The 23,199-nt window shown below is 41.7% G+C and overlaps 2 protein-coding genes across 3 annotated transcripts in view; one reads left to right on the top strand and one right to left on the bottom strand.

The window, feature by feature from the left end:
* Positions 1–7,400, bottom strand: part of LIN52 (lin-52 DREAM MuvB core complex component) — a 45,871-nt gene extending 38,471 nt beyond the window's left edge. Inside the window, exons 1-6 of one of the 2 annotated variants that reach the window (XM_054635127.2) lie at positions 7,243–7,400; positions 7,086–7,160; positions 6,860–6,897; positions 6,330–6,396; positions 5,242–5,325; positions 2,360–3,392 (exon numbers count right to left, since the gene is read on the bottom strand). In XM_054635127.2, the coding sequence (XP_054491102.2) occupies positions 3,310–3,392; positions 5,242–5,325; positions 6,330–6,396; positions 6,860–6,897; positions 7,086–7,160; positions 7,243–7,261 (366 nt within the window). In that variant the 5' untranslated portion in view covers positions 7,262–7,400 and the 3' untranslated portion in view covers positions 2,360–3,309. Of the gene's footprint in view, positions 1–2,359; positions 3,393–5,241; positions 5,326–6,329; positions 6,397–6,859; positions 6,898–7,085; positions 7,161–7,242 lie in introns of those variants that run through there. The other variant, XM_054635128.2, reaches the window with a different exon arrangement.
* Positions 7,401–7,529: 129 nt separating this feature from the next.
* ALDH6A1 (aldehyde dehydrogenase 6 family member A1) lies at positions 7,530–17,997 on the top strand. The gene is made up of 12 exons (XM_054634651.2): positions 7,530–7,631; positions 7,802–7,864; positions 9,934–10,008; positions 11,352–11,513; positions 12,093–12,171; positions 12,719–13,021; positions 13,726–13,847; positions 14,095–14,284; positions 14,964–15,145; positions 15,540–15,719; positions 15,910–16,008; positions 16,471–17,997. The coding sequence occupies exons 1-12, from the start codon at positions 7,575–7,577 to the stop codon at positions 16,573–16,575; spliced, it is 1,617 nt and encodes a 538-aa protein (XP_054490626.1). The 5' UTR covers positions 7,530–7,574; the 3' UTR covers positions 16,576–17,997.
* The last annotated feature ends 5,202 nt before the right edge of the window (positions 17,998–23,199 follow it).

Below are 23,199 nucleotides of genomic sequence, written 5' to 3'. Positions count from 1 at the left end.
GTGCCCATCCGTCTCTTGCTGTCTCTGGAAGAGTCCCTCCATTACAGGGAACTCTCAGAGATTTCTGGTAGTGGCTGCCTAACTACCAGGCAGTTTAGCCTATTACTAAAAGAAATAAATGAAAATATCCATTGTCAAACAAAACATTATCCTTCCAACCCACCACCCTGACTGACATGCCAATGGCAAACATCTGTAGAAGAGTGTAAGTGCAGGGAGGCACCCAGCTGTACCTGCACAGTAATCTCTCTCTGCTTTCTGCATCTCCAAGATGTCCAAGGCACTGGGGACTCCTCAACAGTCAGACATCCTGGAAGGATTTATCTTCCAATCATTTTTCTCATTACTGAGTGAGAAACTCCATGACCACAAGCTCCAGTGGTGATGTGTTCAATTTCAATGCACAACACAAGTACCTCCTCATGTCTGTCCCCACACACTCTTTCATTCTCTCTGGCTCCCATACTATGAGAAACCATGAAGAGTCATTCCCTAGTCACACTTGCTGTGCATTAATGTTTTACAGACCTTTTTCACATACTACATCAGCTGTTTCTCTCCAGGCCAAAAAACCCTAGCCATTTACTTATTCCTTATGTTAAAGAAAATGATCACTGACTGACTAAGCTGGACTGGCTTTTCCTCTCTAAGTCTGGTACTACAAGATGACCAACCTTTTGGTGTTCACCTGCAATCTCCCAGGTCATCCAGGTCTAATCTGTGGGCCCTTGGTTAAAGATCTCTTCAACTGCAACCTTTTTTTCTATTTGCTTGAACATATATGGAAAATAAATCAGCCTTACAAAGAACATAGGAGCAAAGTTGCTAGAACCTAGTGAAAGCCAGGGTGCACAAAACCATGGGAAACTATAAATAAAGAGACTTAGTTGAGCATATTTGGGAACTGTCCCATTCCTCTTGAAAGAGTATGAGGATTTGACATTGGATAACACAGTCATTCCTAATTTTACAGCATGAACATTACAAACTACCTTCAACTCCAAATAAAAATTTAACCTAACACAAGAGATTAGACTAGCAAAAATCACTGACAAGGAAATGATAAATGATATTCATATCTGTTTGGTCAGTTATCCCACATTTTCTAATATTTAAGGCACACACAGCACCCAGGCACCATTACCCTCACAAAGATATTGGGGCTTAAGAAGAACAGTTTTGCAGAAGTCTCACACTGACAGTACCACTGGAGCTGTACCATGATAGCACAGTGGCTAAATAACTATTCTGGCAGCAGTGAGATTTTATAAACATGGCTGTGATACCAGCTATCTATATTTACATTTCAGGACTTCTGAACCAGTATAGCAGGTGTTATCTGAAAAATATCAGAGATTCACAGGGAAACAATAGCGGGGCCTTCAAAAGTCCCTGGACAACCACATACCTTTTCAGTGACACAGTGCCTTTCCCATGCTCCCATCCTACATATATTTTATACATAAGGTTTTTTTCTGAAGTTTAGAAAAAAAACACACTTTAAGTATTTTTTTAATAAAAAAAGCATTTTCCTCTTTGTTTGTAGTTCTCAGATATTTCTCTCTGTATACCTACATCCCAAAGGATGAGAGAACATATCTTTAAATGCATGGACTTCTCAGAGTTGTCAGTTCATGAAACCAAGACTTCAAAATTCTAAAGTCAAAGTTGACTTTGCAAAGGTGCAATGGGTCATACAGTGGAAAAACAGAGCTTCCAACCTAAATTTGCAATTATTTACATTAAGTGTTTTGAAACTTGCTGCTTTGTGGGCCACAAACATTGAGTCAGGGCCTGTGACTGTGTTCTCAAAAAAGAACTATTTCCCTCTTGCTTGCCACATTAGCTGGGGTCTGCTCATTCTGCAGTGCTCACTACTCCACTGCAAGCAAAGCCTGCAAGTGGAAAAATGTTCGTAACAAGACTTTTATATCTTTTTCTTCCCCAAACTCAAAAATGAGACTCACTGAGTGGCTGCAGCCCACATTCAGAAGAGCTACTATGCCTCCCAAAGTCACCCTAACTGTATGAACAACTAAAAGTCAGTGTATTCATGGAGCCCAATTCCTCCTCCCTTAAAATACCCACATTAACAGGAACAGTAAAATTGACACAAAGCAGGACTTTAAATACTAAAAAATGTTTTGATTATTCTAACCAATAAAATAATTAATTAACCAAAGGAAAATAGAAGCTCTAATGTGGACTTCATAATCTTGGAGGTCTTTTCCAGCCTAAATGTTTCTGTGATTCTTAGAACCAAAGCAAAAAGAGAAAAGCAGCTACAAGCAAAATGATGGGGTAAAATTTTACAGACCTTTAAAAGCTGACAAGGAAACACAAGCTGAAACCTCAGAAGTGCTGAAAAATAATTTATTTTTAAAAGACTTTCTTGATACAAGGACCTGAGCCTGGAAGCTTTCAGAGAACTTCAGAATCATCTTTTAACAAAGAATAAATACACAAAAGAGACCCAAGCCTGTCCTTAAAGAGGAAAGTAAAAATTTTCTTTTAAATGGTTCATGCTACAAAAATTCTGCTTCATTCAAGGAAAGCTATTGACATGAATCCTGTGCTAAGGAAGGGAAGAATATTCTGTAAGAAATATTTTGTGCAAGAACCCAACTACTAGCATGACAGGAAGAAAGTGGTAGAACAAGCTGGGAAGAAAAGCCAAATTATATGTTGATAAATTAAATTGATTCACAGAAGCCATGGGGCAGTCAACAAACTAGAGAGGGTTTCAGAAAGTAACGGGAATCCCCTATGGGAAAAAGAAGGGAGGAAGTTAGTTGTATAGAAAGGAAATCTGTGAAAAGCACAGAACCAAAGAGGAACTGAGAAAGCCATGGCCAAAAAGTTTGGACAGCTGGGATTGTAGATAATAAAATGTGGGATTCAGATAACAGCATTCAACTGCTCCTAGGTGAAAGCCATCCAGATGTCTCATCAAAATGGACAAAACATTCAATACATCTGTTCCAAACTTGTCAAGAAAGTCCTCTTATACAGACAAAATAGTAAGAGAGTTCATATGAATTCAAAAAATAAGACATGTAAGTCAGTAATTATTAATTTATCCAACTACATCATGCCAAATCAATTATTCAGATTTCAATGCTCATGTTGCAAGAGTACCTCAATAAATAACCTTTTAAAAAGGTACCCTGTCCCAGAGCACTTTGCCTAATGAATTCTAATGCAAAATTGATGTAAAGTATGTTGTGAACTGGGTATAACAATAACAGATCTCACAACATGATTGTAATGTCACTCAATAGATACATTTTTCATGGAGTGCTGCAGGAATCACCCTGGTCCTGCACAGTACACAATTAATAACTTGGATGAAAATAGAAGTCTTTGAAAATACGAAGGATTTGAGGTGAGATCTAGAAGAGAAGAGTTGGAAGGAAAAGTAAGTTAATACAATGACGCAGAATTGTCTCTCAACCTCACTGCTGATTAAACACTTGAAAATACCACTAAAAAAGACAGTGCAGATTTTGAAAGGAAAATATGTCACAAAAAACAATCTTGGGAAGAACAGCTTTAAACCATAACTGAAATGTCAGAGTTTTATAAAAAAGAAGCAAAACTTCCGCGGGAGGCCTCATGCTGCCATCTAGAGGAGACAGGTCAGCAGCAGGTTTGGTCCTGCTTTTGACAGCCAGTCTCAATGAACCAGCCAAGTCAAGAGGGAGTAAATTTCAGTAAAGAGATATAAGCAACTCATATACGTCCAAGACCAAACCACAAGTCCCTTACCTTCAATGGACAGATATTTTGGATTTTTTTCTTGTTCTCTTACTCATCTAACTTCATAAGAGAAAATAACCTAAAGACAGTATTAGGAAAAACAGTCCTGAGCAGCTTCTGTTCAAATTCTGCAACTAATTTTTGGTAAAAATTTTCCCAAGATAAATTTATATTACAACACACAAAGTATTCAATGGATTACAGTAAAGGAAAACTGCCTTCAGTGACAAGAAGTTACAAGCATGGAAACCTTTCATAAAGGTTGAAAACTCAAGATTTAAGTTATAACTGTTGAGCCTTGTATTTCAGTTTTCATTCACTTTGTCTTCTTTACTTATGCACTTGTTCTCAGTAAAAATAAATGGAACCACATGCAACAAATATTGCACATGCAATAAGGAAACACCTCCCTAACTTTACTACAACTCAGGCTCTGCTAAAGTCCATCTAGCAGAATAACACTGTCTGACATCAGAGCCTGCAGCTTAACTGAGAAAGCCAACCATCAGCCAACCTTTGCATTTGACTCAGTTTTACACTGTTATACTTTAACTGCTACTCCACCAAATGCTTTACACAGTCTTAACAGATGTTAGCACTGAAAGTAAAATAAACTTGAAGTATGTTAAAACAAGCTTAATGATTTGTTATTAAAAATGCATTAGGCTATCCTATGTTTGCAATCAGAAAGACTCTAAAGGTTTATTACTAAGTTGTGTTACCCACTGAAAGCAAGGTGAAAGACTTGAAACTTTTGGTGCTTTGTATAGCCCAAGAGTAATTACAACCGTGGTCTATGTTAGAGCATAACTAAACAGAAAAAAAATAAACGTGGCAGTATGTATGGGTATGGGTAGCATTAAAAATGACACCACAATACTCTTGAAATCCTCAAAGCTGGATCAACCTGTTAACAAGAGCTCTAAAAACGAGACAACGGAAGAAACTCTTTCTTCAAAAAACCACAGTAAGAGTTGGCTGTTTGCAATTGGGATGAAAGTCATCTTTATTCCTCAATGACATCACTGCCTGCCATAACTGAGTGTAGAAAAAAGTAACAGCAACAGAAGCAGAAAACAGTATGAAAAGCAAAGTGACAGGAGAATCCTATACACAAGTGCAAGTTTCCCTGTGGAGGCAGTGCATGGAATTAGAGAGCAGTACTGCCACAAGGACTCTGAGAAATACCTTTACTATCTGAGTGGGAAATTAAGCAAAGTGACCTGATTTATGTAAGACAATGCTAACTCAGGAACAGAAGTCTCTGTGCCACTGGGTAACACCAGACTGACATACATGTTTTCCCCCATGCAGGCAGGCTCTAAGTTGGAGATGTAAGCTCATCTCTCATCCTGTTGCAGGAGGTCACTGTCAAACACTTGCCAAATCTGCCAACACACTTTTCCAGCTACCAATGTAGAAGCACATGCTTTAGTGGAAAGATTTGGAATGCAGTCAGCCATATCTGTGTACAGCACTTACATTCATCCAGTCCCAGTTGATAAGCCAGGTTCTGCAGGCCACGAACTTTTTCCATCAGATTAGCTGTAGTAAGGCTTCCCAATTCTGAAGAAGAGAGAAGAAGGTGAATTTTAACACTGTCTATAGTCCTCTAGGAGCAGCTCACCTGTTTAGTACTTCACAGAGCACTTTCAAGCCATACTTCTGTTAGGATCTGTTTCAGTGAACAGTATATGTTCAAAATTCAAGCTGATTCCATTGCTAATTTTAACATAAGGAAAAAGACACCCATGACTCTAGTTCATGCTTTAATCTGCCACCATTGCAAAGAGTAATTTGATCCATACTTTGGAAGCTCCTATAAGTCACATTGCAACATGAATAAACTATATAAAAGTATGTAAGGGAACGGACTTACTTTGCATTAATAACGTGAGTTCAAGCACATTTCTTGGAGCAAGTGAGAGTTAAATCATCTCACTTTCACTCTGCAGCTGTGACATGTCACTATGACACAATCACACATCACCATCCAGAATTCACGACAGGCAGAGCACACTGAAGGATGTTTACTGCAAACTAACAGCTGCAACATGCAGCAAGTGTACATGCTAGCTAGTCCTGCTGTAACTTGCCCTTGCAGCCTCACCATTGCATTGGAGCTCCTGGATCTGTGAGGGAACACACACACATGTAGAGCATCTCTGAACAAGTCAATTAACACGTATTAACAATTAACCTACTCACCACCTGATCAGCTGAGCCCCTCCAAAAAATCCATGCTACTTCTCAAAATGCAGGAGATGCTCATTATACTTATGCAGTGATAAAAAAGGCTCAAACATGTTACACTGCCTGTTTTGAAAAATCAGCCTGCCACTGACATCTGGATAGGCTCTTGAAATAACTGGTTTAATGAAAATGGCTATCATTAACAAGATGAAGAGACTTCTGAGTTGGAGATTCTGCAAACATGATGGCTAGAGATCTCAGGCCATAGGGCCACCACCAGAACATTTAAAGAACAACTGCTTTAAGCCTCTTAAGCAAGTAGCAAATTCACATCTGCTTTGCCAACCTCGATTCCTGCCCCAAATATTCATACTCACCCTTCAGCATATCAATATCATCATTTTCTAATTCAGCCATCCACTTGGGAGGAGAACTTGTAATTGGCTGTTTTGAAAAAACAGAAGTTCATATTCAGAAAAGTCCATTTCTAGAATTATACAATGAAGTACAATCTGTATTGAAAACTAGTTATGCCAACAGCAAAAATATGAGCGTGCGCTCCATAGAAATACTTTTATGTTTAATCTTGTTTCTTCCTGGACATTTTAGAGTTTAAAACGGCATACCACTATCCACAAGCCAAAAATCAGTATGAAAATTAAGATTTTCTGAAGTTTAAAACCCTTTATTACTTCAAAGTATAATTCTCACACACAGTGAACTGCATAAAGTATAAAAAAGAAACACATATATAAAAGATACATTAAAACCAAAAGGTATGTTGTAGCATACACTGGAGTTATTACTGAGATACGGTCCATAGAAGACATAAAGCCCGCAAGAGAACCTGCAGATCTACCATGACACGGAAGGAGGAAACGCGAAAGGCAAAGCAGCGCTCACTCACGCTTTTGAAGGAGGCGGCGAACTCGGCAACGCCGGGCACTGGGGGGAGAGAGAAAGCGGAGGTTGGCGGGGTTGAGCGTCCCTGCGGGCAGCACCGCCACCGCGCCCGGCCCGGCCCGTACAGAGCGGCTCTCCCCACTCTGCCCCAGAGCGGCCCGGCCCCGGTCGGGCTCTCCCCACCCCACCCGGAGCTGTCACCCTCGGGGCCGCGGGCCCGCCGGACTTACGCTGCTCGGGCCACAGGTCCGGGGAGGCGCGGTCCAGCTTCTCGAAGCTCAGCAGCGAGGCTTCCAGGTCGGCGCCTGTAACAGAGAGGGAGTGAGGGGAGGCCGGGCGGGGAGCGGCGCGGGGCAGCGGCGGTGCCGCCGGGTCCTCCCGCCTCACCGTCCGCCGGAGCCGCCATGGCGCGCGCCTCACGTGACCGCCCTCACGCCCGCGGCCGAGCGGGAGCGGAAAACAAACCCCGCCCCCGATCCCCACGTGCGGCTCTCGCGGCCGCCGCGGGGCGGCGCTGGGCCGGGCGGGGCCGGGCCTCGACGCTCGGAGGGCGGCTCGGCCCCCTCCGCCAATCGGCGGCCCGGCACGGGGGGCGGGGGCCGCGGGAGGCGGGGCCGGAGCGGCTGCTGGCGGCGATTGGCCGCGGGCCGCGCGGGGGCGGGGCCCGAGGCGGGGCGGGGGGCGCCGCCGGGGGCTCGGAGCGGGGACCCTCGGCCGGGATGGCGGCGGCGGCGGCGCGCGGAGTGTGGGGCGGGCGGCGCCGTGTGGCGCTCAGGGTGAGGCGGCCGGCCGGCCCCGGCCCGCTCGGGGGGCGCAGGGGGGTCGTGGCTCACCTGGCCCCGGGACCCCGCGGGGGGGTCGGTCCCGGGCGGGGAGCACCGGAGGGGGGTCGGGGGGAGGCGCTGCCTGACCCTCCCTGAGGTGCTCTGTGCTTCCCCCCGTCCAGCTGCCGCGGGGAGCCGGTGCCCCCTGGATCGCCTCAGTCGCCGCGTCCTTCTCCTCCTCGGTGGTGAGTGCCCGTCCCGCGGAGCGGAGCCGGTGGGCGGGGGAGGGAGGCGCGGGAGAGCCCCGGGCGCCGCCACCCGCCGGACACTGCCCTCAGGGCGGCTCCGCTGAGGCCGCTCCCGCCCGCTCGGCTGGAACGCCAGTGGGTCCGGTGGAACAAACATCGGCACTGCCCCCGTGCTCGACGGGAGGGACGGAAAAAAGTTCCATGTCCGATTTGTGAGAGCTGGGAGCTGAGCGGGGGCCGCCTGTCACATCGCGTTCCTGCCGGTGGCTCTGGACTGGCCTCATGCATCTGTTTGCGGCAGAGAGAGGATCTGGTTTCCTTCGGACTGTATCAAACAGCTTTAGTTGTTGTACTGCCTTTTTTCCTCCGCTGTCCATGGCTGCACTGTCTCCGAACTCCAAACCAGGATTCCATAAGTAGTCTGCTTTGCTACCGTCCATGTTTCCACAGCCGATGCATTCCCTACATACAAAAAGGGTGGCGATCTTATGGGAAAAGTGCAATTAATTTTAATTCACCATTTCCTGGCTTGCTTAAAGTATTTTTTGTTGCATGTGCAATGTTTGAGATATACTTTCTAAGCAATTTGAAAAAAAAAACATTAACTCCATTGCACTGAAGTATGTGTGGGTCTTAAAGCCCTGGAGTTTGTAGCTCCATTGCATTAGCCTCAGTGAAGCTAATGGAGTGATTGACAGCCATAGGAGTTTGTCATTCTTTAGACCAGCACTAGACCAGCAGCTTTTCTGACAGTCAGGAAATTCGGTCAAGGGACTCAGATTTCCTGTGCTTCCTTCCAGGTTCTAGAGATTGTGTTTTCATAGGCACAGATTTCTGCCTCTCTTCCCCAAGTGTGATTCCAGCTACATAATCATCTGCAACTTTTTAATTTTAATTCCCTTCTAGTGTTGCTTTCCAGATCATTAAGTTTTGCTTGTCCATTAACAGACTTATTTTATACTTCTGATCCTAGCTTTCTCATCTCAAAGCTTTCTCAATTTGTTCCAACTAACACTGCTGCTTATTTTTTTTCATTTTCATCCACTTTTCACTGTTGTTACTTGTCCACCCAATACCATTTATGTTCCTGATTCTTCCTCTGATCTCTTTCTCTTCATTACACTTTGGATAGCATCCAAGTCCTCATCTCTCTTTCATAATTCCACATCATAATTTCTTCAGTTTTCTGATATATTTGGGCTTATATCCCAGTTCTGTTGACCTGTCCCATTTCTGTTATTCATGCAGAAGATCCATTTCCCCTTTCTCTTACCTCTTCTCCCCAAGTCATGGATGTGTGTCACGATTAACTGGTTCTTGCTTTCTCCTAGTTCTCTCCTTACCTACCAATGTCAACTCATCTTTTCTAGTTCCCTAATTTAAACAGTCACAATTTGTTCTCCTGCATGGTACAGTTTTGTTGCCTATCTAATGCTAATCACAGCTTTTACCTCTGCTTTCTGTTCTGTTCAATGTTTGCCTGAACTTCTTATTCCAAACTTTCCTTGTCCCTCTTCATCTGAATGGGAAGGTTCTGGTTTCTGTGCTGCCAGCCAGGACAGTCCACAGATACAGGTTTCTTGCTCTTAGTTGCAAGACCCAGCGGGAGGTGGGGAAAGTCCAATTTTCTGCTTGAAGCCATAAACTGCAAAGATGAACCTGCTTAGTGGCTTGATGGGAAGGAGGCACATGGGACAGTGGTACAGTCTGCACTGGGTTCATGGAATTCCCATGAAGTGAATTATTAACTGTTTCTTCTGAACATTTATGAGTTGCAGTTTTTCAGGTTTTGATTAAATAGATTGGAACAATTCTGAACATAAGCAGAGCAATGTATTTTTTTTTTTTCTATAACTGCTTTTAGAAAGAACTTTGGCCATTTTGGTGTAAAGTGAGAGCAAAATGGGGCAGAGAGCAGTTAGCTGGGTCTTGCTGTGAAGACTGGATCCAGACTGTAGTGGTTCACACAGCAGTAAATGATGAAGGCTTGCATGTAATATGGCACACAGGTCTTTAGGCACATTGAGACAAAAATAACTCACTGTCCAATATTTTGCCCTCCACAGCCAACAACCAAACTCTTCATTGATGGGAAGTTCATTGAGTCCAAAACTACTGAATGGATTGATATCCACAACCCAGTAAGTGAATGGTCTCATCTTATGTAAACGTGATCACTGTGAAACAAAGGTCTGTGCCTCTCTTCAGGGATGTGGCAGAAGAAAAACATGCACATATTTCTTAGGAAAGGTTTAGACTTGGAGCTTAAGGCAGACTACAGCTTCTCAGTTTCCTAATCACATGAAATCTCAGTCTCAGAATAAGTTACTATCACCTTTACCTCTCTCACATAGTAAGCCTCTGATCTTCAGAAAGGAAGCTTAAATTTTGTTGGTTTTTGTTTTTTTTCATAGAAAGCCTCTGTGATGATTATGTCAAATTTCTGAAGGGTGTCTTTCACCCTGTATATGAAATCAACTGGGTGTGATTTGATGCCAGCTGAAAGTGAAGTCATGATAGAGGCTGATATTACTCTCAGAGTAAAAAGATGAAAAATCCTGACAGCTCCTCTCCTTTCAGAGAGCTCCTATCTCTGACCCACAATAGTCACAGAGCTGGATGCCATGCAGTGCAAAATAGATAAGTAGCACTTGTATTGTCTATGTATTCCACCAAAGACAAATGGAAATGAAGTTGCACTCAGAATTCTGATCCTCCTGGCCTCCCTAGTAAGCATTCAAACAGCAGTTTCTAAATCTTCTCTGTGAAGCTCTATTTTCATTTGCTTTGTGGAAATGATCAGAGCAGCAAGTCACGTTCAGGAAGCTCATTTGGTCTCTACATAGCAAGCAGTGTTCTTGTTTAATTTTCTTCCTCTTGTTTTGAGTAGTTTCTCTGTTAGTGAGATATCTGAAATTTTTGTCATGTCAAAGCAGATTTAATTTTTAAGAGAACGTTAGAAGGAGGTTAAAGTGGCAAAAAGCTTGAAGTTAAAATACTGTAGAGTTAAGGTTGCATGTAAATATAGTACTTTGGCCTAGGGGTATGAGTAAGCTAACATCGATGGCAATTCCACAGTCATGTACTGATTTTCACTAAGGAATTTTACCTCATTTAGTGTGCAAGAGGGACAGCCAGATGAACCAAGACAATGGAGAGAGAAAAGACCATAGCCCACAGAAACTTTTGCCTCATACTCTCTAGAAGTTTCAAGATAGACAAGTCACTTCAACTCCAGCTTGGAAATCAGCACTGCATTTGTAGTTTTCTGAGTGCCTAACTTGATATATTTGGAGTGCAGGTTTTCAGAACTACTCCAGTTGTAGCCCAGGCCTTTTGTGTGCAATCAGGGAAGGCATTTCCTTTGCGCGCTGCCCTCAGAAGTACAACTCCTTGTAGAACAAGAATATTAGGTGTGTGCTGTGAAATGGTTGGTGGGAGCAGATGGGAAAAGCTGAGTTTTGATGCAATTTTTCTGTTTCAGGCCACAAATGAGGTGGTTGGCCGTGTACCGAAAGCCACAGCCAGTGAGATGGAGGCAGCTGTGGCTTCTTGCAAAAAGGCTTTTTGGAACTGGTCAGAAACATCTGTTTTGAGTCGCCAGCAAATCTTTCTGCGCTACCAACAACTCATCAAAGACAATCTGGTGAGACACCATGGCTGTGTGATGGCTATGGCTGAATGCGTTGCAGCTGATTTTAGGAACTAAATTGAGAGACTCAGGGTTTACAGAGTTCTTGATGAGGTGTTACCATGATCAAGGAACCAACTGAGACACTGTTGAGAGCTGCAGCAAAACACCTCCCATCCAATGGTAACAGAGAGGCTGCACTTCTTAGGGAATATTATTCTGAATTTGTCCCTTTACCAAGAGACCATGGAAGGAACTTTGAGCCTTGATGGAACATGTGTCAGTTGATGAAGACAAGTATGTTACAATGTTTTTGGGTTTCCCTAATGGATTTTTTGGGTGTGTATGTGGTGTCATACCTGAAAGCATTAGAATACAAGCCATTCTAGGATGATTTCTTCTAAAATGTCACCTATGTGGGTTATTGGCTTCTTGTTTATAAGGAGCAAATCAGTCAGCATAGGTTTTTCTGGATTCTGTTCAGTCTATTCATTGTGATGTTCAACTCTCTGTTAATTCTGTCTTATCCTTGCAATCTATTTCATGGGTGGGCACTTTTCTAACATTCATAAATATTGTGCTTTCCATTTTCAGAAAGAAATTTCCAAACTCATCACCTATGAGCAAGGGAAGACCCTGGCTGATGCTGAGGGAGATGTTTTCCGAGGCCTCCGTAAGCTGCTGGCTCCTCCTGTTAAAAAAGGGGGTTTGAGAACCCACAGGAAGGGATGAGGTCTCTTGAGCAACTGATTGTTCTGTATATGTTGATCCCTTTATAGCCCCCTAGTCAAAGAAAAGTGTCAATTGTAGCTCTAATCTGAAGAGTTTTCTTAGATAGAGTATCTTTAAATCACTTCCAAGTCATTAGAGCTTTTTCTAGGAGTGACTGCAAACTGCTAAAAAGGGATAAGAACTTCTCACCTGTTTTCAGATATCTAAGGTTGAGTCCCAGGTAGTACAATAGTGCTATACCTGTGCATTTTGTAGTGGGGCTGTTGTGTCTGTGCTTCTATCAAAATGATGTGTAGTGTGGTCAAGAGAGAATCCATTCAAAATTTGTTCACGATGCTTGGCAGAGAGATTTTCTGGAGCACAGTGAGTTTTAAGTTGTGGGAGAAGAGGCTGGAAGAAAGAGGCGGGTCAAGGCAGTAGTGAAAAGGGAGTTTGGGGACTAATTGTTAACAGATCATCCAGCAGCATATTTGCCCTTTCTGCTGCAGAGGTGGTTGAACACGCTTGCAGTGTGACATCCCTCATCCTTGGGGAGACCATGCCCTCCATCACTAAAGACATGGACACTTGCACCTACCGCCTGCCTCTGGGCGTATGTGCTGGCATTGCACCATTCAACTTCCCAGCCATGATTCCTCTTTGGATGTTCCCCATGGCCATGGTTTGTGGAAACACCTTCTTGATGAAACCATCTGAGCGTGTACCAGGAGCACTAATGTTCCTTGCCAAGCTGTTTCAGGATGCTGGTGCCCCTGATGGGACCCTGAATATTATCCATGGACAACATGAAGGTAATAACAACCCTTCCTGGGAGATGACAAATGTATGTGTTGTGGTGTGTGTTCAGTGGGAGGTACCAGCTGGAGAGTCTGAGACTGCTGCTGTTAGATGGGTTTGGAGATGCTTCAGCTCTATTGATGAAGCTGAAAGGTGAGTGGGAGATTTTCTGTCACCTTGCACCAGATCTTTTAGGAGATACGGTGGACAAAATGTTGGGGATTTGGGTCAGAGTTCCCAAGGCATGTAAGTGCTCAAATTCTATTTAGCAACCTAAACTGCAACTAAAATAAGTAGATAAATCATCTTGGTTTCGCAAGGAAGCCTAAACAAGAATTAAGTGCCTCACTGACTATACAGTGGATGCCAGTATCCTGGCTCATAACATGCTATTTTTTACAGTACACAAGTAGCTTCAGGACATGATAATACCAATAGAGAACAGTAACTTCACTTTGACATTGCTCAGACAGCCTGGGAGATGCCCAAAGCATGAAGAGATGTAAGAGAACCAGGAGAATGAAGACAGGGCAGAAGTATGTGTCCTAAGAAGTGAGTGAAAAGTTACACAGACAGGCTTTCAGAGAACTCAGATGTAGGAAACACAGAGGCAATAATTTCAATGAGAAGAAAGATACATAGATTTAGTGCTGTGGGGGTGGGAATGGAGGGAAGCATTTGTGCACCACAGTTACAATGTATTATTTCCTATTTGAAGCTGTGAATTTCATTTGTGACCATCCGGATATCAGAGCAATCAGCTTTGTGGGATCTAATCAGGCTGGCGAATACATCTATGAGAGAGGATCCCGGAATGGCAAGAGAGTCCAGGCCAACATGGTAATGTCTCTGAACAGAGCACTCTTTGAGCACATACACCACCTCTGTCACCTGTGAATGTTAAGAGATACCACACCACTCAGCAGCAGAAGCTGACTTTGCTGCTGATAACTAAGTGATAAGGCTGCTCTCTTGCCAGCCTGTTGGTAGCAGAATCATAGCCACTATAAGAAATCATTGCCAGAGGGCTGGAGAAGAACCAGTCTGGGGTGGTTTATAATGGGAGACTGTGTGTGTTGTTTTTCAGGGAGCCAAGAATCATGGTGTGGTGATGCCTGATGCCAATAAAGAGAACACCTTGAACCAGCTGGTTGGAGCTGCTTTTGGAGCAGCTGGCCAACGCTGCATGGCCCTGTCTACAGCAATTCTAGTAGGAGAAGCTCAGAAATGGCTGCCAGAGCTTGTGGACAGAGCCAAAAATCTTCGAGTAAATGCAGGTACGGACTGAGATAATTTTTACAAGGTACTTCACTTCTGTACAACCATGGCTTTTTAGGTCAGCTTATCTGCCATACCGTGTTGTGACCCTTGGAGCTATTGGCACCACCGGTTTGATGTGTAGGGGTAGGAGCTAGCAGATTGTCTGGATTGGGAAACCCAGCCCTAGACTTGGAGGTAGGAATATGTTTTCAGCTGCTAGTGGGACTGTGATGCAATGTTTACAGGATCAGTCTTGTTTTAACTGGAGATTTGAGGTTAAATTTTTCTGTGTTTAACTCATATCTGCCATTTATATAGCAACCTCATTTCAAGATCCTTCCAATTTGTAGTAAGCATACAATAAAAAAAGAAAAATGGAAACAAGTACTTTGAAACAGCTAGACTGTTATTAATTCATGGGGAATTATATTTCATTTATATTCAATAAAGTGCTGCAAAGGGGAAAAGTTTCCTTCCTGAGAATAATCTATTGTTGAATTTTGGCTTTCTGGTGATTCTGTATTGATTATGAGAGCTGCAGGCTATTGTTCCTGTTCATCAATCTCTCAAATCTGTGTTCTTTGTCTCAGAAACATCAGGATTTTCAGATTTTTCCTGCCAGTGTAGTTATCTCCCAGATGCCTATGAAGAGGAAGTTGTCAGAGTTAAAAACTTGGTGTCTCTGCTTCTTCACAGGAGACCAGCCTGGAGCAGACCTTGGGCCTCTAATCAGCCCCCAAGCTAAGGAACGGGTTTGCAGTCTGATTGAGAAAGGAGTAAAAGAAGGTGCCAGCCTTCTCCTGGATGGACGTAATGTCAAAGTGAAGGGTTATGAAAAGGGCAATTTCGTTGGACCAACGATCCTTGCCAAAGTCAAGGTAAGATGACCAAAATCAGTGCTTGCAAGGGTGTATTGCAGGGTCAGCCAAATCAGTCAGGAATCAATGATCACCAGGTAGAAAGGCCATAAATGGCTCAGCCTTCCCTTGCACAGTGTCAATGAAGTACTCCTTGTAATGCAGGCAATAAAAGCAGAAAGCACTCTGGAGATGAAAAGTGCTGTCTTCTTTAGTCTACTAGATAGAGGACAGGGCATGGGAAATGGTGAAGAGGTAAGGAGGACTGAAGGATGGCCTGTGGCAATGCAGTATGATCAGTAATCCTAGGAATATCATGAGTACAACAGCACGTGTGTTTCTTTTATGCTATTTACTATGATATTTTTATTATATCCTTTATACAAGCTGCTTTTTCTGCTGTTTGTATTGGCAGCCAAACATGACTTGCTATAAGGAGGAAATCTTTGGGCCTGTCCTAGTGGTGCTGGAAGCAGACACTTTGGATGAGGCCATTGAGATGGTGAACAATAACCCCTATGGGAATGGAACTGCAATCTTCACCACCAATGGAGCCACAGCTCGGAAGTATTCTCACTTAGTAGATGTGGGGCAGGTATGTTCCAGCTAGGATTGTTGCTTTTAGCCCTCACCATTTACAGTGGGTAACCATTCAGCTGTAATCGCTGCCCGCTCAGCCAGCAGTACCAGCCTCAGACATAAGAAAACAAAATGCAGAAGCATTTGGAGAGTGCTCTGCAATCTGCTATTTCTTGTGACTAATATGGCAGCTTTCCTTTGTGTAGGTGGGTGTCAACGTTCCAATCCCAGTACCTCTGCCCATGTTCTCTTTCACTGGCTCTCGTGCTTCTTTCAGAGGGGACACCAATTTCTATGGCAAACAGGTAACTTTCTGATTCAGAGTACTCCATTGGGTTGAATTGTGATAAATCTGAACTGTGATAATCATTGATATAAGTGTTATAAAAGGCAATGGGCAGATGGTCATCAGACCTCATTAGTGAGGAGACTTTGAAGGTATTTCAACCAGGAGACTGAAAACCAGCCAGTGATCACAGCACCATAATGCATGTCACAATCATAATAGCCCATTCCTCTTTATTTTTCCTCTAAGTAAAAAAATACAAGTCTTTTTAGGATATTTGAGAAGGGAGCAATAACTAGCAAGCTTTTTCACAGAATCAGAATCTTTGTGGAACTGGTAAAAAGAACAGGCTGACAAGAATTGTTTCCACAGAAGAAAACTCACTCCTGTTTAGATAAAGAAAAAACTGTTTGATATACCACTAGTGTAGATCTGAGGAATTCATAAGGCCAAATATCTGATACGTGGATCTCTCCTCCAGGGAGTGCAGTTCTACACACAGCTGAAAACTATCATTTCTCAATGGAAAGAGGAAGATGCCACCATTGCCAAGCCTGCTGTGGTTATGCCAACTATGGGAAACTAAACCAGCCTTTGCAGATGCTGTTCCTGGTGCCCTTCTATGCTGCACTTTCCAGCTTTGTCCTGACTATCACCCTTTACTTGGGAATGAATAGAAAGCTCCTTTGTCTCAAGGATCTGTTACTGTGCGGGCTCATGTGACTCATGGTCTGGATTTTCTGTTGCTGTCAGTGTTTTTTTTGGTTAGCTGAACTAATTTTTTCCATACAACCTATCAAAGACTAAATAACCTTATCTAACTGAAAGGGCAGCCACTGACATAGGTCTTAGTTTGTGTTTCTTTCCAGACCCTGTGAACTTGAACATAACTCTGGTTTTCACTTCAGTATCTTTAGCCTTAGTGACTCACTCCTGACTACATCTTGTAGCAGGATTATTTACCTCTTTATCTTGCATATTAAGATTCTGAGTTCACCTTACTCTAAGATGAGTACTCATTTTGAGTGACATAACTGGGACATCTTGAGTGTCTCACAGAAATGACTTTACATATGATGAAAACAGCAAGCTGTCAGTCTTTCACCTGCTGAGCAGTTTCCAAAGCACTGGGAAATAGCTTTGTATGGATTTTTCAGGAAAGCATATTTGATTGCTTGTCTGAGCATGAAAGAAATTTCTGTATGGTACAGTGACCTTCACTGTACCTTTGACAGCTTGTAAACTTCTGTTCCTGTTCTGTCTGGGGCTTGTATGCTCAAGCTTGCCAGCAATTCCATTATAGCTGAAAGTTGTTTGGTGCCTTTTCCCTGTGCTAAGGGATACAAGCCTACATGTCCTATACCATAATGAAACTGTGGAAGCAGAAATATAACCATGTATGTGTATCTTTGTGTCACAGCATCATGTGCGTCCAAATAAAATGGAGCCCAAGTAGACAGGTCAGTAGGAAGAAAGAACACATTTTTTAATAACAAAGCAGCCAGGCCTTGTCTGTTGGTTTCCTGATCGCAGCTGTCCTGATTGTAGCTGTATTTGTTGTGTTGGTTGATTGACTCCTTGTCACATTTGCTCAAACACAGTCATGTACTCTTGGGACTGCAAGTTCCTATTCATAGAGAGGGGTAAGACTTGGTATGTACAATGTGGTTTTAAGAATCTGTGCATTTGGAGCTGGAGAACCTATATTTTTATTTCTGGTTCCTGAAAGATGATGCAGCCATGAAGGATCTGCAGGGATCTCACTCAAACATCCATGGAAAATAATATTCTTCTAATGATTGTAACGTTAAGTGTTCTAATTAAACAATCTGAATGTGAACACTTTTTATCCTGCCTTCTGTAAAAGATGCCTTGTAACTGACAGCTCTATATTAGTGCAATTGCTGTGCATTCACTAATGTTTGTATCTTGTTTTTTTCCTCTGCTATACACTAGAGGGAAATTCTCACCTTGCAATTTGATTACAAATTAAAAACATGCTAATATATTTCTGCAGAGCATGACTGTTCTTTGGTAAGACCTTACATAGGTGTGATGTTGATTTTATTCCCCTCTTCACAGGAGATGGTCTGCAACTCCTGTAAGCCATGTATACATTTTCCTTTTACCATATTTCAGGGACCTCTGAACCAGTTTCCTTGCACAGCATTTCAAGGAATGCCTTGTTTCTGTTTCCATGTACATATAATTTGATCACAGACATCTCCACCAAATTATACCAACACTTTATACACAGGTTCTAACCACTAGTCCAAATGGTAGTGCTTTGTACAGGGTCTTGCAAGCTCCTGGTTTGGGAAAAAATTAGGTCTTTAAGAAGGAGAAAAAGAAGTATATTTCAGATGGATTTCAGACACAGAGTCAAAGCAGCAGTGCAGCAGACAGGAGATCTAGAATTCACAGTCTTACTCTGAAGCTAACTTTCAAAATGAAAAGTGCAGATGAGTTGCTAATTGCTGGCTGCTGTTCATGGAACGTATATAGCTGCCTTACTTGGTCTGTGCTTTTAACATCTGAACATTTGGAAGGATCACTGCAGAAGAGGATGAATCTGATAATGTGGCTTGCTATGAAATAAATATTAGGTTGGGATAAGTATTTTCTGTGTTGCAAAGGTAAAATATACTGGATAAGTCACTATTAAGACATTGGCATTCACTCAAGTACCTAGGAAACAAATACTAATTAACAGCCTCGAATACTGTCTACAGTCATTTACTTTCAAAGTGCTTTCATTTTCTCCCTAATCAGCATTGCTATTCTGATTTTGCTGTTGTCCTTGTATCCTTGTCCATTGTAACCTTTTAGAAATTCTAAAATCCATATTCTCCTGTAACAAAAGCTGTCTATTATCAAGGTTACCTGCTCCCTGAGGTACTGCAGGACTGTTCCTGCACTTTCTCCAGATATTTTCTACACACCTGTATGATCTTTTCAGTTGTGTGCAAACATCTTTTCTAATTATCTACATTTCCAACAGCATTTTTACACAGATAGTTTTAAATAATTGAACTAGAAATACAAATCTTGTGTGTTCCTTTTCTAGTAATGAACTGCCTTTTTTAGATCAAGATGCAGATGCTGTTTGATTGTAATTTACCTGCCTCATCTCACTGCTGTTACTGCTGTCCACTCATCTGTTTATTCTCCTTTTTATTTAATATTTCACATAAAAATAAGCTAAACAAAGTATCTTCTATGTTATACAAAAGTATAGTCTAAAGTATCTAATAATAAATTTCTTTAGACTATTAAAATACAGTTTCATAGTCAACTCTTTGAAGACTATTAAAAAGAATTTTTGCTCAGAAAGCACTAAAATATAGATTCTGAAAGCTATCTAATATGCTTCAGTCCAAAAATTGTTTTAAAATCAAAAAATTGTTTTAAAATGGCTTAACCACTTCTGAGAATTGGGCCCTGTGACTTCCACTCCGAGGGATTTTTTTCCTGTCTATGTCAAGAAAAAGGCTCCAATCCACTTCCATGTCCATTTTGGAAACTGGGAGCCTGCCTTTCCAAAGGAAGTGTCTCACATCTTTCTATATCTTTATGTATAAATGCCTGCAGGGCTCCTGCTGATGAACTTTATCTGGTAATTTGATGTCTGAGTTTTGCATTTTGGCTCGTGTGCTTGGCTGCCTCACATCTGACAAGCTGTGCATGCCAGAACCCCGCCCTACCTATTCCTCCAGGGTAAGCTGACACTGCTTGCCTTGGAGTGTTATAATTAGCAATAAAGTTGTATCTGAGTTGGTATCTGAAAATCAGGAACATGAATCTTCATCATGGTCTACCCTCTGTGATCCTATACTGAATGCAACATCAGCTGCAGAGATTTTGCCTTTTTAGTCAAAACTCACTGTGATAGCTGAAAATGCACCTCCTTGTATGATCATGGACTTTCACAAGAGCATCCTCTAGAAGACATAAACCTGCTTTTCAACAAGAGAGGGCTTTAGGAGGTCATGAGATTTTTGTCCATGTGAAAAACTGTGAGAGAACTGTGTCTAAATGCCTGCTGCTGAAAGATCAACACGAGAACAAATCTTAATAAAATAATCCTCACTTTTGTCACACAAGCATTCATGTGCATATAGATACCTTACTATAATCTTATATCCCAATTCACAGCTTATAATATACTTAATGCTTCTTGGACTTGGAATTTTCATTGTAAGCCATATTTTAAGTACCTCTAAAGTCCTGCTCCCACACTTCTTATGCAGATAGCAATGAACCATAGAGTAAGTAAACTTTTCATAATCTGGCTGCAGATATTTGTACTTTTTAATACTGGGAAGTTTGCTTTACAATACTCTTATAAGGAAATATACCTGGGGAGATCTACTGTCACAATAGACATTATTTAATTGTTTGGTAAAGATGGATAGGGCTCCATTAATGACTGAACAAAATAAATCCCACTGCACTGAGCAAAGTTAATTCTGACTTCTATTCTTGACCTTAGCAGTATCAAAATTTATTTCCACTTGTTCTTCTTTTGATGCAATACACAAAGATCTAACAGTATAGTCTAGTGCATGTACAAAATCAGTATATAGTGTACCAACTTTTTGAAAAAGTTAAAGTACCTCACACCAAGCCGCACAGCTAGATTCTTATGTTAGATTTAGAATTTACTGGAATCCTGTGATCAGCTCAGTTCAGTATCCACCTACTGAAGAAACAAAATATTACCATGGATTCGTCTCATTCATTTGGACAAAAAGCAATCACAAAACATGGGGGTTTTTTTCTTATGTCAGCTTACTGATATCCAGTTTAAAAAAAAAAAATTCCCTTGAAAAACATGGAAGAGATCAATATATTAGGAGAAAACTTCAAAGGCATATCATCCATGGATTCTGTATGTGTAAAGCAGGTTTAAAATTCTAGCTCTGCATTGCTCTTATTCGGCTTTTCATAGCACATAATTTTAAAAAATAAATGTAAGCACAGTGTTGTGTTTTCAACATCTAAATCTAAGGCTCTCTAAAGTAAATAAAACAAACCAATGACTTCTCTTCTGTTAGTGGTTATAAATAGGGAGGAGGAGGCCTTGTACTAACAGTAACTAGTTTCAAATACATTGTCCTTTCCTTATCTCTCCTGTTAATACATAAAAGGATCAATACATAAAAGGGTCGATACACAATTCTCTCAGTTCCAGTCTCTCCCTTCTTCTCCAGGGGAGAAGACTCCTTGGACCTCAATTACAGATTTGACCCTGGTTTTTCAGGGAGTGTTTCTGCTCTACCATCTTTGAGATAACCTGAACAAAGCATTCCAACTGACTGTGTATCACCAAGTTATTCAGTAGCCAGTCCATCCTAAACAAACATTTTTCTGAGGTTTAGGATCATGTTAATCTCTCACCAAGGATGAATGAAAGCTTCTGCTATGGGGGACCTTAACTCTTTTGGCTTAAAATCCAAGTGCTCAGACACTGCTGCAGTTGGTAGGTACAGATGTCTAGCATGAGGCTGGAGACCTGCAATCCTGGCTACATCCTGCAGCATGTGTAGCTCTAATTTAATTTAATCCATAAACAGAAATTCTGAGATTCACTTGTAAATCTGACATTTTGTTTTATTCACTATAAAATGTAATCCTGTCAATCAGTACTGCACTGCATGGGATCCTGTTTTCAATATGTCAGTGTCTGTTTCACGTAATTACTTAATTTTTAAATTATTAGAAAGCTTGAGGAAAACAGCCTTGAAAGCACAATGAAAGCAGAGGCTTCTGAGATATGGAAAACTAGTGGAAAACAGACTGGATTTGTCATCTAATGTATGTTTATGTTAAAATGATCAGCGGTACAGTAAAGAGCTGTTAGCACCTTAATTGTAATTTTTTCAGGTTTCACTGTTAGCTCACTGGAGTGAGTAAAAAGCAAAAGAGCAATGCCAGAAAAAGAAATGCCTATAAAACAAAAAAGAAGCAATGATAATTATTAAAATGAAACTACAGAAGCACATCTGTACTGGAAGTTCTCTATCGAATTCCACATGACATGGCAGAATATGCAAATAACTCTTGAGTTTACCTTTAGTTTAATCCATAGAAATAAGGACCAAAAAGTGATAACCTAGTTGAAATTAGGTTCCCACAAAGTCATTGCTAATTTATAGGATACTGAAACTCATACAGTTATTCTCACTACAGAAATTCCAAATACAAAAAATATTATCACGCAAAGGACTTTTTAGGCATCTGTGTAGGAAGATGGACACTAGTTTTCAACATTTGCATACGAGCAGCATTTATGTGCTTCCTCTAGGTCTCTGTGCATTTTATTTGTGCTATTTCTGTTGCTTTTGAATGTTTTGATTTGGGGAAATTGCTTCTTTGATGCACGTGCCTCCATATTTTTTTGTTATAGGCAGTTTGGGCCTTTTTCTTCTAATGCTTTCCACTGGATATGATCTCCTGATTCACATCACAGAGCATCTATGTAGAATCTTTCCACCTCAATCCCCTCATTTAAGATATTCTGGGCTATGTTTTTCACTCTGTCCATCTCTCAATCCTTCATTTCTATTAGTTGCTGCAGTTTTTTGATCCCCACCATGCTTGGTGGATGCTGAGTTTTATCAGTCTCTCTTCACAGATTTTCTGGTCATGTGCTGTAAGGCCATTTCCAGTGTTTCCACTTTATACTGCAGCTGTCTGGTCTGTGCTACAGATGGTGGTGCAGTGCTCAGGAAGTTTAGAAAAGGAGAAAAAATGACAGATACAGAAAGAAAATTTGCCCTCTGGAGAAAGGTCCAAGTAAGATCTTTTATACTAGATAGGCTGAATGCAAGCACTGGCACACAAGCAAGAAAATAGTTTCCTACAAACTCACTTCATCAATGTCTGGGGATTAGACCTTTGCATCTTGTTATTCAATAAATTAGATGTTTAAATAACTGAACTTTCGTTTCCATCTTCATGGGGTTTTTTTTCTAACTGTAAAAGGGATTTGCTTGGTACTTGGATTTAGAAAAGTAGGAATAAGGGTAAAATGAAAAAATCTATGTTCGAGCAAATGGGAACCACAGCACAGGGCTTCTTTTTCATTGTGTTCTGAGCAGAGTTTGGCTCCGTTTTCTCTAAAGCCTCCTCCAAGGAGCCAAATCCAGCACGTTCCCTCTCAGCTTTCTCTTTTTCCGAGCTGAACGAGCGCTCCAGCCTCTCCCTG

Source organism: Agelaius phoeniceus, chromosome 6, assembly GCF_051311805.1.
Source record: "Agelaius phoeniceus isolate bAgePho1 chromosome 6, bAgePho1.hap1, whole genome shotgun sequence".
Taxonomy (NCBI): Eukaryota; Metazoa; Chordata; class Aves; order Passeriformes; family Icteridae; genus Agelaius; species Agelaius phoeniceus.
The sequence above is the reverse complement of the archived record's forward strand: the minus strand, read 5'-3'. Positions and strand labels throughout refer to the sequence as shown.

Coding starts and splice junctions, on each gene's coding strand:
- ALDH6A1 (XM_054634651.2), top strand. CDS start 7,575: ATGGCGGCGGCGGCGGCGCGCGGAGTGTGGGGCGGGCGGCGCCGTGTG. Junction 13,848..14,094: donor AGAGAGTCCAGGCCAACATG/GTAATGTCTCTG, acceptor GTTGTTTTTCAG/GGAGCCAAGAATCATGGTGT. Junction 15,720..15,909: donor ACTTAGTAGATGTGGGGCAG/GTATGTTCCAGC, acceptor TCCTTTGTGTAG/GTGGGTGTCAACGTTCCAAT.